The sequence below is a fragment of the Sparus aurata genome, chromosome 2 (genome assembly GCF_900880675.1).
Source record: "Sparus aurata chromosome 2, fSpaAur1.1, whole genome shotgun sequence".
In the NCBI taxonomy this organism is placed as follows: Eukaryota; Metazoa; Chordata; class Actinopteri; order Spariformes; family Sparidae; genus Sparus; species Sparus aurata.
Window position 1 is genome coordinate 34,416,526 of NC_044188.1, and position 18,293 is coordinate 34,434,818.

Below are 18,293 nucleotides of genomic sequence, written 5' to 3' on the forward strand. Positions count from 1 at the left end.
GTCACATTTTCAGAATACCTATAATAAATGCATTATTGAACCAAGCTTTGCTTCACTTTTTGTGACAAAGAAGTTTGTATCACAGAAAAGTGAGAGTTGTAGAAATCATAAAAACTCAAGACTGCCATGATATACATGTTCTTTACAAGTGTATGTAAATCTTTCATCATTTAATATGTCAATGCTGTCCTGCTTTGAAAGAAAATGAAAGGCACATTTTAGCTAAATATTTAGCATTTTGTGAGTTTTGAAAGCGTTTGCTCTCCCTGTCTCTTTCCTCAGGGGCTTCTTCCCTGTTGGTCACAACAAAAGCAACTGACTAGTGAACTGGACCTCCAACTCTGTAAGGAAAATAGAGCCCCATTGGACAGAAAAACTTTTGGTTTTTCAAAATGTTTAACCTGATGAAAAAGGATAAGGAGAGGGAAGGGAGTAGAAAGGAGAAAAAGGATAAGAAAGAGAGGATGTCTGCAGCAGAGTTGCGCAGCCTGGAGGAGATGAGCATGCGGCGTGGTTTCTTCAATCTCAAGAGGGAGGCCAAGCGTGAGTCCAAGAACAAACTGGAGATCTCTAACCCCATTCCCATCAAAGTGGCCAGCAGCAACGAGCTCACCCTCACTGATATTGAATCGGATGGCTTGAGCAACCGAAGCAGTATGGTTCTGGATGGCCAGCTGAGTGCTGCCAGCTCCACTGATGACCTGAAGGGTGAGGGCGGTGGAGGACAGGATGGTCACCGCGGCTCAGTACGTGATCGTGTGGCACACTTTGGGTCACTTGCTAAGCAGAACTCGTCACAGGTGGGTCAGATGATGAAAAGATTCTCGTTTTCCCAGAGGAGCAAAGAGGAGAGCCCTTCGGAGGGTTCCACCCCCTCAGGCCAGAACTCTGCTGCCCCGTCTCCGCAGGTGGAGAGCAAAGTGTTCAGCATGCTCCGCAAGCACAGCCTCATGCAGCCGCCTGGAGCACTGTTCACCAAAAAAGTCTGCATCCCTGAAGTGGTTGACAAGACCTTTCCGGCACAGCTGCAGCTACCAGCTGTGGTTGCGCCGAGTGCACCAGAAACGCGTGAGCTGGAGCTCCAACGCCGCAACACTGGTGACTTTGGATTTTCTTTGCGTCGCACTACTATGTTGGACCGCAGCCCTGATGGAGGCGTGTACAGGCGCGTGGTCCACTTTGCAGAACCTGGTGCCGGCACCAAGGACCTGGCGCTGGGGCTGGTGCCAGGGGACAGGCTGGTGGAGATAAATGGACGGAATGTCGAGAACAAGAGCCGTGATGAGATAGTGGAGATGATCCGTCAGTCGGGAGACACAGTGAGGCTAAAGGTGCAACCTATCCTGGAGCTGAGTGAGCTGAGCCGCTGCTGGCTGAGGAATACCGAAGGTCAGCGCAGGGAGGCCAGACATGTGAGTATCCTGTCCACTCACTGTGTACAGACTGTTAACACTGACTATTCCACTCTCTTTGCCGCCCTATTTATGTAGTCGTTGACTACAGCAGAACCACAGCAGTGGTCCACACATTCAGGGGTACAATATTTGGGTTTCTGCTTCATTGACATTTTTAAGTGTCTGATCATGATGTGGGAGGGGATGTTTGCCGGAGGTATCTTGCTACGTGTCCTGCTAATAAATGTGTGGCTTTTTGTGATGTGAGAAGAAGCTTCAAGAATTAATGAACTAAAAGAATTACATGGTTTTAAGAGTTTCCACTCACAACTTGGCTTTTCAAAGCAGTTATTGAAATTGCCCTTTCCTTGCTGCATCAGTATGACTTCTGTGATAATTGAGCTGACAGACTTGGTGCTAGATACATAAAATCGCAACTTTTTTAAAATTTGATTATTCGATACTGGAATCAATTTAGAAAAGAAAAAAAAACTTTTTCACCTAGATTATCAATTAACACAAATACAGGAAGTAGCACTTACTTATAGTGTTTTTGTGAAAGAACCTCTGACTTCATTATACCCCAACCCTGACATCCCTGCTGAAAAATACAGCAGAGACCAGCACCAAAACACAACATATGCTGGTCTTGCTAGTGGCTTTTCACCAGCAAGACCAGCAAATGTTGTGTTTTCATGCTGGTCTATGTTGGTTTTTTCAGCAGGAATTAGCATGTTGGTGTTATCCCTGGAGCAAGCTATCAGGGCTGAGTGGGCTGCGTACAGTACTCTGTCATCAGACCATGGTTTGCATCCCATTTGGAACATTTTATTGCACTGTCTGCTTATTATTTAACACTAAATTGACTTATTATTTTCAGTTTGTTTTATTTTATTTTTTTGTTAGGTTCAGGCAACAACAATAGTTCGTTAGGTTGTGGAAAACATAGTCTGGGTTACAATAGACTCATTTACAACATTTAACATATGTTTGTAAGAAGCAACAATAATTATGATCCGGGAACAGTCCCAACACACCTATATCAGATTGTGCACTCCACCTCACAATCCATTAAAGGCTCATTGTGTTCTATTTAAAGTTTCACACATCTGACCACACCTACGTCATTCTTGTCACAATTATTAACCATCAGATGTCAAAGACTGTCACTGATAAGGGTGTTGCCACATAACATGTGTGCAAGTTTTAGTCTATACAGAGTACTGCAGCAGTAGAGAGAGAGCGCAAGGCCTTAATTTCACATTTTGTTCATGTTATACCACACCACTGCTCTTTTTTCCCAATAAGACTGTTTTCATTCACTTAATTTTTCCTGTTGCATCTATCATGTTTTTGATCACTGTTAAGATACAGTACAAAACTTAACATTACCTGCGCAGATGTTACACAAACATTGTATATCCGTGGCTCAATGGGCATAATCCTCCACTTTTATTCTGAAAATCTGCATATAGTGTTGAGTTTCAATGACAGTAGTTTAACAGCAATTTAGTAAAAAATGTAAAGTATAAGTGATTGAACTTCATGACATTTATATCAAAAAATGGCTTGACATTATTTATTTCAATCTGACAGACAGATTGGCTGCAGATAGACTAGGTGTTTTGAATTTTGCAGGTAAAATTATCCTTTTTCTGAGTTTGAATAGTGAAACATGCAGAGCAGTGATGAAATAATGTGATAATGTATATGAGGATTTGCTCCTTTTGTCTGCTTATGTCATTGTTTGCTGACTATCTTTGTGTTTTGTTTGAATGATTTGATTAAACATGTAAAGCGTATCCTCATTTAGATATTTTTTTGCAGATGCCCTGCATTAACAGTAGCTGAGTGTCTTCTAGTAGGCCGAGCTTGGCAGCATTAGAGGGCTTTGTTTGCCTCTGTTGGCTTTGGTTCAAGGGTCCTTGTGACACAGTAAGACTGAAAGAGACTCTAGTTCCCCCCTCCTACCACAATTTAATTCATCTGCTCTGGGAGGCAGGGAGTGACTCTATGTAGTCCATGTTGTCCTTTTCCTTATGGGAGACGAGCACTGACAGACTGTAAGGGCCCTTTCTCCACAGTGGCTGTTTGTTGAAAAAATCCCTCTCTGCCTATGACTGGATAAGAGACTTACTTTGTGTCATGTGAGGAGTCGCTATAATGATTTCTGTGGAGCAAACAGGAAGTGCACACCGGAGGGAGCTTTGTTTTTAGTATAAAGAGACACACACACACACACACACACACACACACTTTACTTCATGAGCTGATTTTTGCAGCTGATTTGTGTGCATGTTAAACAGCAGGCCTGTCTGTGTCTCTTTGTCCACTCTAATGGATATCACAAGTTTGACCATTGGTTTAAAATCAAGGCAAGCTGAGAGAAGGCCCATCATTCAGTCCTGACAAGGACACTGCAGCTTCAGATGTGTGAAACAAAGGGGCCGTCCACACGGAAGAAAACTATCTTTTTTTCCTCCGTCTGCGAAGAACAATGGCATGAAGAAAACAAACGGGACATGAAAATCAGTGGCTGGCCCAGTAACCCTTTAGATAATCGATCTGGTTAGAGATCAAGTTGACCAATAAAGGATAAAAAGAACTCTAGGTGTCCGATTGCACTTATAATGCTTTACCAAGGCTGGAGTGACTCACTACTGAATGAATGAACCCAGACTTGTTTTACATAATTTGGGCGTTTATTTGGTAGATTAACAGTTTGGTGGACCAGGAAACACAGGGCGAAAGGTAGGGACTAATGACATGCCACAACGCTTTCTTGCTGGTGTTGAACTGGGAACAACTGTCATATAACATGCATCCAAATTTCACCCAGTGAGGACCCATATTGAGCGTGTTAGACTAACTAGGCGCTCACACCAAAAGCGACTTGAGCGACCGAGGCGACCAACTGCCATTCATTTTCAATGTACGCTGGCGACGAGGAGCGACCGGCGGCTAGAGCGACGCGATTTCAGCGACGCGACGCGATGCGAGTGACGAAAGTTGACAGACGCTCAACTTTATGCAAATGAGCAGCGACGACAGGGGGCTGATCTGGATTCCGAAGGCGGAAAAAGGCGGAAATGCCTGCTGGTTGAAAGACCCATCCTTCAGTCGCTTTGGTCGCCTGTGTGGCAGCGACTGAAGCGATGCAATGTGAGCGACCAGAGCAACCACAGGTGATTTTATCGCTTTTGGTGTGAGCGCCCTGTCAGACTGCAGTCAGTTGTCATTCTTTATTTGTAATTGTCCCACCTAAGATTTACATTGAAAATTCAGATGACATACTGGAAATGATGATTTATTCAGCCTGAAGCTGGAAAAATGCAACAAGGTGAACACAGGGTAGAAGAAAATATGCAAATGCATTGTGGAAAGCAACAATAATGGGACAGGTGTATGGACTGTAAACTTGTTTGATATGGAATTGAGGATTTAAGAAGTGCTAAGATCAGGATTCAAGCAAAGACCAGCAGAAGATTCAGTGTTTTACTCAGCAACTTTGTCCAAATCACTTATTGAATCTGCTTGTTGAGACTGTGCCCTGCGGTCAGTCAATAGTAGGAGCAACACTTATTAATAAGCCTGTGCTTTTCTTTTGTTGGTTCTCTGTCTTTGTCCTCTAGGCCCTGGTCATTAACAGGAGTAGAAACAGTCCACACAATAAAAACTAGAAGTCATAGTCATACCTGATTTCTTAGACACACATATTAAAGCACACAGTAGCCAGAAATCATGTCTGGTTTAATTTAGTAAAAAATATGTGATAATGTCACTGACAGCACAGATTTAGTACTGCTAAACAGTATTCCCTTTAAAATTTTCAAAGTTATAAAAAACTCAAAAATTAGATCAGAATAACATTTTCAGTATTTTCATGGTCTTAAAAAGTACTTGGAGGAGGCTTTCCAGGTTAGCTGCTTGTTGAAGACACATAACAGCATCCTGAGTTTTAATTTGGACCTGTTCCTTTGTTGTATGTTGCCCTTTCTATTTAAATTTCCTCTCAAATCTATATTTCCAAAAAACTCACATTGATGGTAGAGGTAGTCATGATGTTAACATGTATTCAAAGGAGGCAGTGTGTACACAGGTCATGTAACTTGAAAAATGTGTATACTTCCCATGTTAAAAAGACAGGTGCTGTGTGAATTAGTGCGCAGGAAGCTGGCATCCTCCTTGTGTGACATAGCTTAAAGAGAGAGACATTTGTCCAAAACTATCTGACATTTTGAGCAGGAATCCAGACTAAAGGGGCCTGGATAAAGAGGGGAGGCTGGAGCGTGAGAGAAATTGGAGGTTAAAGTAGAAGCCATAAGAAGCAATCTTTACTTGTCTTAACAGGCTGCCTGGAAACAACAGGAAGCAGGCCTCTCCCTTTAGGTCTAACTCTGGTATTTGTGGAATCTGCTTTGGAACAAATAGACCACTTCCTGACCCTTTCCCCCTGGGATTTTCTTAAGGAGGAAGAGGAATGAGTTTTGAGTCTGAGGGCAGATGGAAGAGGGAGTGAACTTAATGTCTTTGAGTAAATTTGCTAAACAGAATTGTCTTCATAAAAGTAATTTGGCTGTGATGCACAGTTTCAACAGTATTCATCAATTATTTGTATATAAAAAGTTTCATTTTTGGGTCAATCAAATTATATTAGATCTGCCTTGAAATTAATATTTGTTTTTGTTTTTTCAGAGACATCAGAGTATCTTTACAAGTGTGGTCATATGGTTGACACCACATGTCAGATGTAGCATAATATTAGTGCAGTTTTTAGTGGTGTTTGTGTTTGCTCAAAGTGTTGTGAACCAGATAACGGTGCAGTTACAGTCGAGACGTTTCTGTGCATGAATATTTCCACAACGGTGTTAGGCTGTTGTTGTCTCCTCATGGCTCCAAATGTTAAGTTCCAACTTTGATTCATCTGTAAACAAGCTTTCTACCAGTCTTCCATGATGAATAGGGGTACACTGACATTTTATGGAGCCAAGTCAGGACCAAAAGGTTTGTTAATTAGAAAAAAATAACCCTCAAAAAACGTATAGGTGTGATCCACTTTACCTGACCGCAATGTGATTGAGGAAGCCCCTTGGCCTTCTTGGTTATGCTGTCACTCATGATTCCATGCCACTCTTCATTAATGCCATGCCCGTCATGCCACATCAGGGCCAAAAGATATGAAAAAAAGTGAAAAAAATGGTCTGAAAGTAAAGAAAAATCTACTCAAAACCTGACTAGAAAGACCTGAAAGATGGAAATATGTATAAAACATAAATATTAAAAAAAATCCTACACAACATTTGGTTTGAATACATTGTACATTGTATTTTGTTTTTTAATTTCAAGATCAAAACCTGAAATTAATTACTTTCAGCCCAGATTTGGTTCCATAACATTGAAGTCCTCACTTTATACCAATGTTTTGAAAAACAATGTGGGCAGTAGCCTATTGGGATGTTTTTTAGTTGATGTTCAAGTAGATTTGTTGTTATTTATCCCCCTTCTGTGCCAGTAAAATGATATGAAGTGATAGGTTGCGAAGGTCAGGTTTCAAATCGGGTTTACAGCAAAATACTACTACTACATTAATGATGTGTCCTGCCTGCCCTTTTTGTTTAGCATATTTGCTTTGTAAATGAGCAGTGCTGGTTTCAATGCAAATGCATTGCAGTGCAGCTGAACAGGCGTTTAAAGGCCCTGTTTAGCTCCATAGTGTCTCCTGTAACCCTTAGTGTGTGAGGGTTCAGAGAGCAGTCAGGTCAGGACAGACGAGGCAGGAGACAGGAATGCTATAGAACAAGTTGTGAGCTATGCAGTGAATGACGCTAGTAACATGCACTGAGGAAACAGTGTGCCAATTTGGGATAGCATTTAATGTGAGACAGAACAGTGATCCTCAAAGTGGATGTCTAAAATGATCTTGCATCGAGACAGCTCTATCTTTTCTTTGTTTCCTCTCTTTCATACACACACCAAGCCAGAAATAGAAAACTGAAATGTGTTACATCTTTGAGGTGCAGTTTCATGTATGTGAAAAAACAATAGCAGAGTTTATTAGAGTAGGATTGACTCTACAAAAGGTTACACAATATTATGTAAAACTGTGACTATACAGTCTGTATTTAATCAAATATTATCTTTGTGAAGCTGCACTAAGGCTATATTTGGCCTACAGGCTAATCTGATTTATTTCAGAAATGAGTGGGCCTGTCCACACAATACTTGCAAGTGATGGGTAGAGTTGGTCATTGTCCACAGTTAAACATTCTGATGGACAATGAGGTAGTGTGTCCCTTTAGTATTGACATAACACCACTTTTTGCATGGCTGTTTCCCAATGTCACTTTGACCCAGAGATCTCACCCAGCCAAGAGTGTTCTCCCATGATGACTTACATACATCTTTGTGCTGGGTTCAGAAGTATCTATCTATGCACGACATAATCAGCTCAAAAGCTTCAAGCAAAGATAACTAGCTAATTGATACTGAGGAAGCTAACCTAAGAAAAAGAAAATAACAGGCAAATAACGTCCAAGTCCAGTTGCCTAAGACCCTGCCTTTTCTGCATTCAACTATATAACTGCTCCAGGGACCGCAGAGGATGATGAGGAGAACATAACATTTAGGATACGGCGTACATTTATGAAAGAATGGTGGTTCTTGATAAATTCAAATTTGGTCCTCCAATATAATGCTGGCATAAGTGTCTCCAGCCTGCAGGCCAGGATTTCGCATTCAGCATTCTCAGTGACGAATATGGTTTTAAGTTGACCAAAAATATAAATAGGTTAAAACTGAGATCAATGTAGTTTTTACCTTTTATGAGGATGTTATGTACTCAGTTTTAAAATTTCATTTTCAAAAAATGTATGGATAACGTTAATGAATTTTCAAAATATTATTATATTAGAACTTTTAAAGTCAATAATGCTTCATAAATATGTAAAGTAAGACAGTTACCAATATTTAAAGCTCAGAAAATGAAACTTAGACAATTCCTTTTTTTCATTATAATGTGTTTGCTATATACATGACCCTACTTGCTCAAGTTCTCACCTACATTTTAATGCTGCAAAGTGATTCAATCTGCAAAATGTCTGAAAATCCTTAACAGTACTTGACATCATACTATTATTGTTTTCTCAACTCCATAAAATGAAATTATGCATTTTAAGGCATTTTAATCAGCGTTATCCCACCTGACTGAAATCGTTACTCGGTATGACACCTAATGTTTCCACTTGAATTGTCATCTTTACACAACCTAAATATTATTGATGTTCATCAATAATCCATTTTTACATCAGAGTAACAGTGGGACAGTCGACTCAGGGACACATGACATATTTTAAAAACTTTAAGCAATTAAAAGTGTTCAAATACTAAAAAGTGCTTAAAAATACCATTATTAAAATATAATATGCCAGCAATAAATTTAAATGTGCATAATAATGTGTTAATATCACAATAAGAATGGAAATTATACAAATAAAAGCATAAAACAGTACTACTGTCAAATATGTGTCATTCTGTATAACAGATGACACTGTGGGGTAACAGAAAATAACTGTTATCCTATATGACAAAATCGTTATCCAGTATGCGTTTGAAACTCAATCAGGCAGTTGTTGTGGCTACCTGTAGAAATCTGCAAACTTGACCCTCAACATCAAAGTATATAATTTCACATAAAACACATTTGCATAAAATCAACATTATATATGTTTTTTAGCGTTATCCCATATGACACAGGATTTTACAACATAATGTACCGGTGACTGAAAAGAGTAAATAAAGCACATTTTAAGAGAGACTTATTGACCTTTCACCATTGTTTGGGGGTCCTTTCGGGTCTTCCTGATGGCCTAACTTCCTGTCTGATAATTTGTGCCCCATAATGCCCCATAAATTTGCTCCAGATTGCTTGTTATCCCGGATGAAATTGGCTGACATACCAGTTTTTGGACGAGCTGCTCAAAAGCATAACAATCCACTGGATGTCTAATTTTTTGTAACATTTTCATATATCAAAGGTAGCACTCATACAATAATGCCTGGGGCAGAGATTTTTTAACTTATTTTCTTTTCAACTATTTTGTAGCTTTTTTGCATTTCACCATGAGGTCCAGACAGTTATCCGGTATGACATTTTGTGACCATTGTGTCTAATAACTCTTAAACTTTGTAAAACCCTCAATACATGTTCCTATCATTAGATAAGCAGAGATTAATAGATTGAATTAATGTGTTTTTTATTAAAATTTTTTGTGTTTTTACACCATAAATGTGCTTTGGACATCAAAATTGCACGTCACGTCATAAACGCCTGAGTAAGGGTGGGGGGCAAATCAATTTTTTGAAAGGAATAATTAAACATGTCTAAAATTAAAGGGTTTAGTTGTTCAAAGAAATTCTTGAATAATTTAACTGGGAAGCCATCTGGCCTCGGTGATTTGTCGCTTTGCAGCGACTTGATGGCTTCTGTGATTTCTACTATCTGCAATGGGGCCTCCAAGCTATTTCTATGTTCAATGGATATTTTAGGAATGTCAAGCTCTGAGAAAAAAATATGCAGCACAGAGGGGTCTTTTGGTTGTTCTGAACTATAGGATTTGGAGTAAAAGGAAGCAAAGATCTCACTGATTCCTGATGGGTCAGTAACAACTTATGAGCTGTATTGTATTTGGGGTATCACATGTGATGCTATCCTGCTCTTAAACTGGCTTGCTACAAAATGGCCTGCTCTATTACCATGTTCATAAATCACGCCTCGCGGTTTCAATAGCTATTTCTCTGCCTTGCTGGTTGAGAGAAGACTGAACTCTTAGTAACTCAATTTTCTTCTTAAACAACTCTGGTGATGGTGAAAGGGCATAGCGTTTGTCAAGGTCAGAAATAGATTTTAGTAGTTAAATATGCCGCATTTTCTGTACCCTTCTAATGTGTGTGCCAGAAGAGATGATCTTCCTGCTCTGTTAGACCTAAAGGGTCTCCAATAGTAGGCTAGGGCAGACACCTCCAGTTAAATTAGTTTCAAATAAATAGATAATTAATTCACTAACAATAGTACAAAATTCTGGGTCAGATTGGAGTGTGGGATCTAGTCTCCAACTCTGAAATTCCTTTTTCCATTATGAAGGTGAAGTTGAGGCTGACAGGAGAGTGATCTGGATTAACCCAGATATTCAACCGAGGTGACTGATGGAAGAAGGCTCTTATCAATGAAAAAATAGTCAATACGTGAGTGGGAGTTGTAACCGTGTGAGAATAAGGAGAATTCTTTGTTGACTTGATTTAAAGCCCTCCAGGTGCCAGTACAGCCACATTGGTTCATAAAGGAAAGTAAGGTCTGAGCTCGAGCTAGAACAACTGGAAATTGACAGTTCCCTTTCAGTCAATTCACTCGGTACAACATATATAGTAAAGACACCTCTATTCACGCCTTTACCACAAATGACCTGTGGTGACTATGCACCGCCATAGTCAGCCTTCAGTTCTTATGCTCTTCACCTCGCTAAGAACACCGCTACCAAGTCAGGCTAACTAGCAGCTGCCAGTTAGCTTGGTCTTGTTGTGGCTACTGACGGCTCAAAATTAGCTTAAATGCCCCTGCTGGTGTTAGTCACTGGCTACACGCGGAGCGCTATTTTCATCTGCTTTCTCTGGTTTTTGTGTCTTGATATGAGCACGCAGCTCTCCCTCGGAAGAGGAATGGCTTCCACGGTGGTGGCACAGAAGCACCTGTGACTGACTCTCTCCGACGTTCCGGACAGGGACAGAGCTGTCAAACAAACCCAGGTTCTGAGCAGCATCATCCCCAGACGTGATGCTAACATACATGCTTTTGACTTTAGAATGATACATTTGACTGATCCACGGCCGACGAACAAACTGAACATCCCACATTTAGAATATAAAAAAGAGTGACAGCCAGCCCACCCACCCAATGTCTGCTACATACAGGGAAGACTTCTTCCTCACAATCGTCAGTACAAGCTCTCTCTGTTGAAAGCGAAGAAAGCGAATGATGATCAGCCGTGATCTCTCTCCATCTGTTGGCTTGGCCCTCAGAGTATGGTGTATGGTACGGAGTTGTCCTTCAGCAGGTCATCTAGAATCTTTGACATAAATGCTGAGATCTCTCCACCTTCACAGTCCCTTGGAAGCACGACCACACATAGATTCTTGCTGCGGGAATGATTTTCGAAGTCATCTGTCTTTTTGGTCAGCTCTATATTTTCTTGCTGTTTTTTATGGAGTGCATCCATTTCCACCCATTGCTTGCATTTCGGAGGAAATGGCCACGCAGGTCTTCTCGAGCACGAACTGAAGTGCAGAAATAGACAAGACATCCGTCTCTGCCATGGGTTCATCCACGCTGTTAGCTAGCATGCTAGCTCAAGGAAGCCTCAAATAGAGTAGGTATTAAGGAAGAAGCAAATCGGACATTAGTGCATTGGCGTAGATGTTCACAATTTTTTTAAGCATGTCTATCCACAGACTGTTATTTTCTGTGTTTTCCTCCATACACAGGGTCCCTGCCGATCCTTTAAAAGTCGTAAATACATCTCTCTATAAAAGCAAGGAATCTCTGTCTGTGTGTGTGTGTGTGTGTGTGTGTGTGCCTCAAATATCTCTGCGGATCAGGATCAGACTGACCTGAGAGTTTCAACATGGCTGCTGCTTGGTTCAAGGGTGTTACTGTGAATAAATTATTTCAGAAATGCTTTACCAATTCAGCGAGCATTGTCCACTGGAGCCCCCACAGTCACGTGCGCACCAGAGCCAATCACTGCAGAGCCCACCGCAAGAAACAAGCAGATTTGTACCTGCAGCTGCGCGAGCTGGACCGGGATTTGCCGGCGGAACGGTACCGTTCTGTTCGGTGCATCTAAACTGACTGTTGTGTATTAATGAGACTAAAAGAGTCCGGACCGAGTCTGTTCGGGTCTGAGGAGATCCGGAGATGCGCAGACAACAAAGTGGAATCAGAATCTGTGGATGTTCGTGTGTAGCTAGCTGCTAGCCGCTCGCCAACCCACACGGCCCACCTCCTTAGGCGACGGACCGTACGCACCGGCACGTCCAAAACCGGACTTAAGGTAAATAATGTCCGCCACGCTTTTTCGCGAACATTGCCGTCACCTTTGCTTTGTGTCTGGTGCAGAAAGAAATGGTAAAAACAGGCTTTTGTCATGACAGTGTCCAAGCAACAAGTTTGGTTGTTGAGGAACAGGAAGTTGTGGGAGGGACGTAGGCGGATGAATAACAGGCAATGACGGTTGGTGTAGAGACAGCGATATTGAGCGTTGAGAGATTTGTTACATTAGCGTGTTTGGAGTGTATAGTTAGTGTGTTGTGTAGTGTTTGGTGTAGTGTGTTTAGTGTGTAGTGGAGTCGTTTTTTTGTTCAATGAGCCAAAAGAATGAGGAGACTGCTGAATGAGCATTGCCTGCATTTGAATGTAAATAGTTACATATAACTTTGTAATTTTTTAAAGTGTATGCACATATTTAGCAAACAATTATTTATATTTGCATTATAAGTAATACAAATGGTTTGTTAAACATATTTGTGGTTTTCACAGTAAAAAAATCAAACTTTTTCTACTCAGATTTTATGTTTTTTTGTGATTTTAGGTCCATTGTGTTAATACAGTATGTCAAAATAAAAAAATAACTGTACAGTCACACATGTGAGGTTGGGCTGAAAATAATGACACCAAGTAAATAGTTTTTTAAGGTGAAATATAATAGCAAAATCAAAAATAGTCAAAAGCAGCCAATTATACCCTGGAATATCGGATTTCAAAACAAACCTAAATATCCCTGACGTCCCACCTTCAAACACAGCCTCATTTGGCCATCCACGATAAAAGCTACTTAACCTCCCACTTTTCTATAGGAATACATTCTTACGGGCACTGCACTAGTTTATCTAAATGAAAGACCTTGAAAAGTCTTAAATTCACTGAAATTGTCTTAAAAATTAGCCTAAGTTAGCCTAGTAAAGACATTCATTTCAAAGGTTTAAAAAAGTCTTAAATGTAAGTTGTGCTTAAATCTGCAGATACCCCTCATACAGTTCTTCTCCATACTATCCATGCTGCCATACTACATGGATTCTTCTCAGCCACTTTTACACTCTTCTGTCAGTCTGGATTTCAAGTTCTCACAAACAACACTTTAAAATGCATCAAGAGGGCCCAGAGTGTCTGGACTGAGAAACATCAGATTGATTATAGTGGTTGATTTCATTTATGGATTGAACAAACATGAACATGAATGTGTGTACCAGCTTTTTATGTGAATCTAACAGTCGTAAAATGTGACAAAAAAAAGAATCCACAATACTTGCTTAAAAACATATTTGGCCATTACTTCCTGGCTGGATGATAGTAATTTAAGAGGCTGATTACACTTCCCTGACAGTTGTGTTAGTACTTAAGTAGGTTGGTTGATTTGTAGTGATTTGTTGTGTATTGTAGCTGCACCTTAATTAGACATGTAGACTAGTGGATGACCTTTATGCTTTAGGTATGATTGGAAAGATGGGGTGTGATACTCATTAGTCACCCATCACTCTATGTTGTCTGTCAGAGGATTATGTGTGCCTGAGGCTTCTGAGTTACCGAATAAGAAGGTTAACCCAACACTATTGGGCTCTTAATCCTCTTTGCTACTTAGTCACCTCTCACTTGCTACTTCTCAGCCTCTCTGGACCAAGTAGTCAGATTAGGATGCCCTACGTGATTTTACAGTGAGGTTGAGCTGGGAGTTTATCCTCATGCCTTCCAGTGACAGGGATTAACCAGCAATGCTGCTATAAGAGGGTGGCATTATTAAATGAATTACCAGTCTAAACAGAGCCTTTGCTGCCCCTGATGAGCAGTTGAGTTTAACCAAGTAGAGGTTAACCAAGTGAGCAAGGCACCTGTAAATTACAACACAGTAGCCCTTTTTAGATAGAAAAGGCAGTGAACAGTGACAACGAATTTGTCTTCAAAATAAGAGCTTTACATTGCACCCCTTGGAGTTTAGAATTGGGTTCTTAGCGGGGGGCTTTTAATTTGAAAGTAGCGACTGTTCGTAGGTTGCTGCTATACCAATCTGCGACATCACACGTCTTGTAAATAAAAACAGAAATAGCTTCATACTTTACAGAAACAAATGACTACCCCTTGCCTGCAGCTGACATCACAATCAGTGGAGTCATCAATTTTGTGCTTGACCCACAAATTACAGTTACAAGTCGCCAAAATTGTGGAAATTTGCTTTTTATTCTATGTTACTAGGGGTTTAATTGTTAAAATCTTGTGTTATATTCTTCAGCTGTGCCAGAATTACACACAGTGCAGTACACATGTCCATGTCAATTTAACCTTTCCTACTGCCTCCAAATAAGTTTGTCTCTGCTGCTGGGGTGTAGGGTGCCTCCTTCTTTTTTTTTTGCTAACTGAATTATTTACAGAGACGCTGCAGGCCAGATGAATAATAGAGAAGACTGCTGAAAGAAAGACTTGTCAGAGCAAAGAAGGGAGGTCTGGAGAGATAAACAGCTGTTGTCGGGGAAATTACAACGAGGTGTTTCTGAAGGTGGTTTCAGTGTTCTAGGGAGATATAAGGAGGAAAGTTACATAATGATTAGTAGCCCTCTCCTCTTACCCTGTTGTTAATGCTAATGTTAGTGTTAAAATGAAGAAAACATTTGCCACAAACCCAGTTACTTCCTTTCCCTGCCTCCTTTCAGAAGGCGATTACAATTTGAGTCAGTGGTGCGGTAGCAATATATCATTGTCTGTCTTGGTCAGATGCCACAACTTGTTTTGCCTCTCTCATTGCTGACTGATGTTGACTGAAAACCACACTGTCAGCAGTCTCTTTTTCTGTGCACAGAGAGCACAGTGACACAGCAGTACAGTCAAAGCATACTGCTTTACCTGGCTGCCTCCATGGTAACAGACCACACTTTGCTCTCCCAGCTTGTTTGCTAGGTGATTTGAGGTGCAAGCTGTCAGTTTAAACAGATTCTGATAAGTCAAGTTGTTTGATGTCACTGTGGAGAGGACCTGGTTATTGTAAATGTTGGTTATTTTGTGTAATAGTTTCGAAAAGGAAAATCATATTTATACCCCCCAAAAATAAACAAAAGGTTTGGCCTTTGCTCCAAAACAAGATATTTTAGACCAGTTGCAGATTCATAGCAGGCTAACAGTGGGTGAAGAATTTGGCTTGGGCAGCAAATTAAGTGCTTTTTGTTCTCCACAAGTGGCTTGTTTTGTTCTCACCAACCTGCTAACATTCCTTGAAACTCTAGCTATATGGGCATGGGGATGGGCAAGTCTTAGTCACTCAGTCAACACACATAACCACTCAGAGTAAGTTAAGGATATACAGGAATATATGTGCATATATGCGAGTGTATGATAATGAAATGAATGAATGAAATGTGTCACATAATTATTATACCAAAAATATCGAGAAACAGAAAATACAATTTCAAATATGTCACAGAATAGACAATGAATGAATGCGATTTTGAGTAATGTACACATTCAACTCAAAGCCCAAACTTCAGCAGATGTGCCACTGAGCTTTTCAGTTTTTGTTGGAGCAAACATGGCAGTGGATGGCTTAGTGTTTTATCTCTCTATCCAGAGCTGACCTAAGCCCCGAGGGCTCTTTCCATGTGCCCGGCGCATTGTCACATTAGTATCCCATCATTGTTGCATGTGGCAGTGTTTTTAAACAACTGTAGGCTGTCATATGGCATTTTAGTTGACTTATCATCATTTAGTTTATAGACCAAATGCCTGCAAAACTCAACAACTGAATGATGTCCATGCTGCTTGAACAGAGGCGGATGGGAAAGTATTAACATCCAGCATCCTTAACTCAGTGTCTCATAGCATCATTCAAGAAAACTGAACAACTCAGTAGTCTTTTGTTAACCCAAGCCATTACTGATGACATCAATCCCATTAAGGAGTTTGATGTATGCAGAGCGATATCTGTTTGCATGCATTGTCCCTAAGCATCAATACAGTCAATGAATCCATACATGCTTTTGGCCACTCTAGTGTCACTCTGAACTTTTGCCCTCAGGGAAACACTACCAATGTCTAAAATCAAGGAGTAGTAGATTCAGGAACAGCTTCTTTCCTAATACAATAACAGTTTTAAATGAAGCCAAATTTATTTTTAATGATGCTGTTTGCACTGACTGACACTCAGCACTTAACATTTTATTATTTTTATGTTTATGATTGCTATCAGGGATACATCTCTGTGTAGATGTTGGTGTGGGTGTGTGTATTGTGTGAATGTTTTGCATTGAATGAAGTGTGGAATGAGTTTTTATGATTAATGATGTGCCTTACTGGAGCAGCTCTCCAATTTCGTTGTACTTAAATGCAATGAAAACAAAAGCATTCTATTCTATTCTATTCTGTTCTCTCATATTAGTTGATGATATGCTTCCAAATGTCAGTGCCTTTTTGGTTTTTGAGGCTGTCCCTGACCTGCAGACTGTAGCCCTGACACCCTGCCCTTTGACATTGTCTTTTATGTTAGAGAAGCTGGATTCTTAGGAGCTGTGTGAAAAGCATCGTCAATCTTTTGTCCAGCCCACACATACCACAGAGATTACTGTAGCCAGACAGAATCAGCATGCTTGGAGAACACACATGACTGTGAGGCTGATAGCCATTAAGTTCGCTTATCATGCTGCAAGATGACTGTGTTCATGTTCACAGTTCTTATCCAGCAGCTCTAAAGGGTTTTGGAACTCAGCAAACCATTCACCATAGTGCCTTATTAAAGCTTTAATGGCTGCCTCAATGAATACTTATGTATTTAATCACCTCACATGGGAATTATTGTTCAAACAACATAGCACTACAATGTGTAGACACAAAGGGTAGCCACACAGGACCAGTGATGCCATGTGGTTTGGTTATACTTTGGTGTCACTTGTTGCACATGCATGTGGGCTGCACAAAAGGAGAATGTTGCCCTCTTAACTTCACTGATTCTTTCATTTTAATAAGTGTTATCGAACCAAAAGTTGTAAAACTTGCACTATTAATTAACAAGAAAGATCTCACTGGAGAAATGTCTGTTAAAATCTGTGATGACTGTTTTACTCAGATTAATCTTGGAAAACCTTGGTTGCAGAATTTTGAGGATTAGTCAGGTCTTTCACCACCATGACTGTCTGTGCTTGCTGTAACATGCACGCAACAGAAGAAACAGAAACAGGAGTCCAAAGACATACTGTATGTTCACATGACCATATAAACTGTCAATTGGTTAAGCACAGAGAATATTTTGGACCAGTTATGCAGATTGGTTTCTAGGTTGATTTTTATACAGCTAGCTGTTGGCTAACTGCTGCGGTAGAGCAAGTGTAGCTATAAGATAATGCCACTTTTACACTGAGATTAGCATGTGTACACAGGTTTTAAAACACAGGTTAACCCTTTAATAATCTGCAATCACCTCCTTTAATAATCCCAGTTCTGTTCTGTAGGAAGGACAGTAGAAAGCAGCAGATCATATACTTCATCAGAACACATCCAGGAGACGTTGTTTTAAAAAGTCTTTATCAGTGATATTCTGAATTAGACACAGCATTTTTTCCAGAGCTGATAACTGAAGTTGCTAAGGGCATCATATTCTTTCTGCTCCCTGATGAGAGCTGCACATGCGCAGTACCTATAAGGCAACAGACTAGGCTCGGACAACATGGAAGACACTGGCGATGGTTACTTTTTCGTCATCTTTTACTTCAGTTGCTCTTTCAAACGCAGCAGCCTTAATTTTAATACTCACCATAGCATCACACCTAAAAAGTACTGTAAATTAGCTTGCTCACTAGGGGTGGGAAAATATTTGATTC

General features: G+C 40.3%; 1 protein-coding gene across 1 annotated transcript in view; it reads left to right on the plus strand.

The window, feature by feature from the left end:
* The window catches only part of LOC115596666 (unconventional myosin-XVIIIa), a 142,714-nt gene that overhangs the window by 1,429 nt on the left and 122,992 nt on the right, over positions 1 to 18,293 (plus strand). Inside the window, exon 2 of the mRNA XM_030441942.1 lies at positions 283 to 1,412. Coding sequence (XP_030297802.1) covers positions 393 to 1,412 — 1,020 coding nt within the window. The 5' untranslated portion in view covers positions 283 to 392. The remainder of the gene's footprint in view (positions 1 to 282; positions 1,413 to 18,293) is intronic.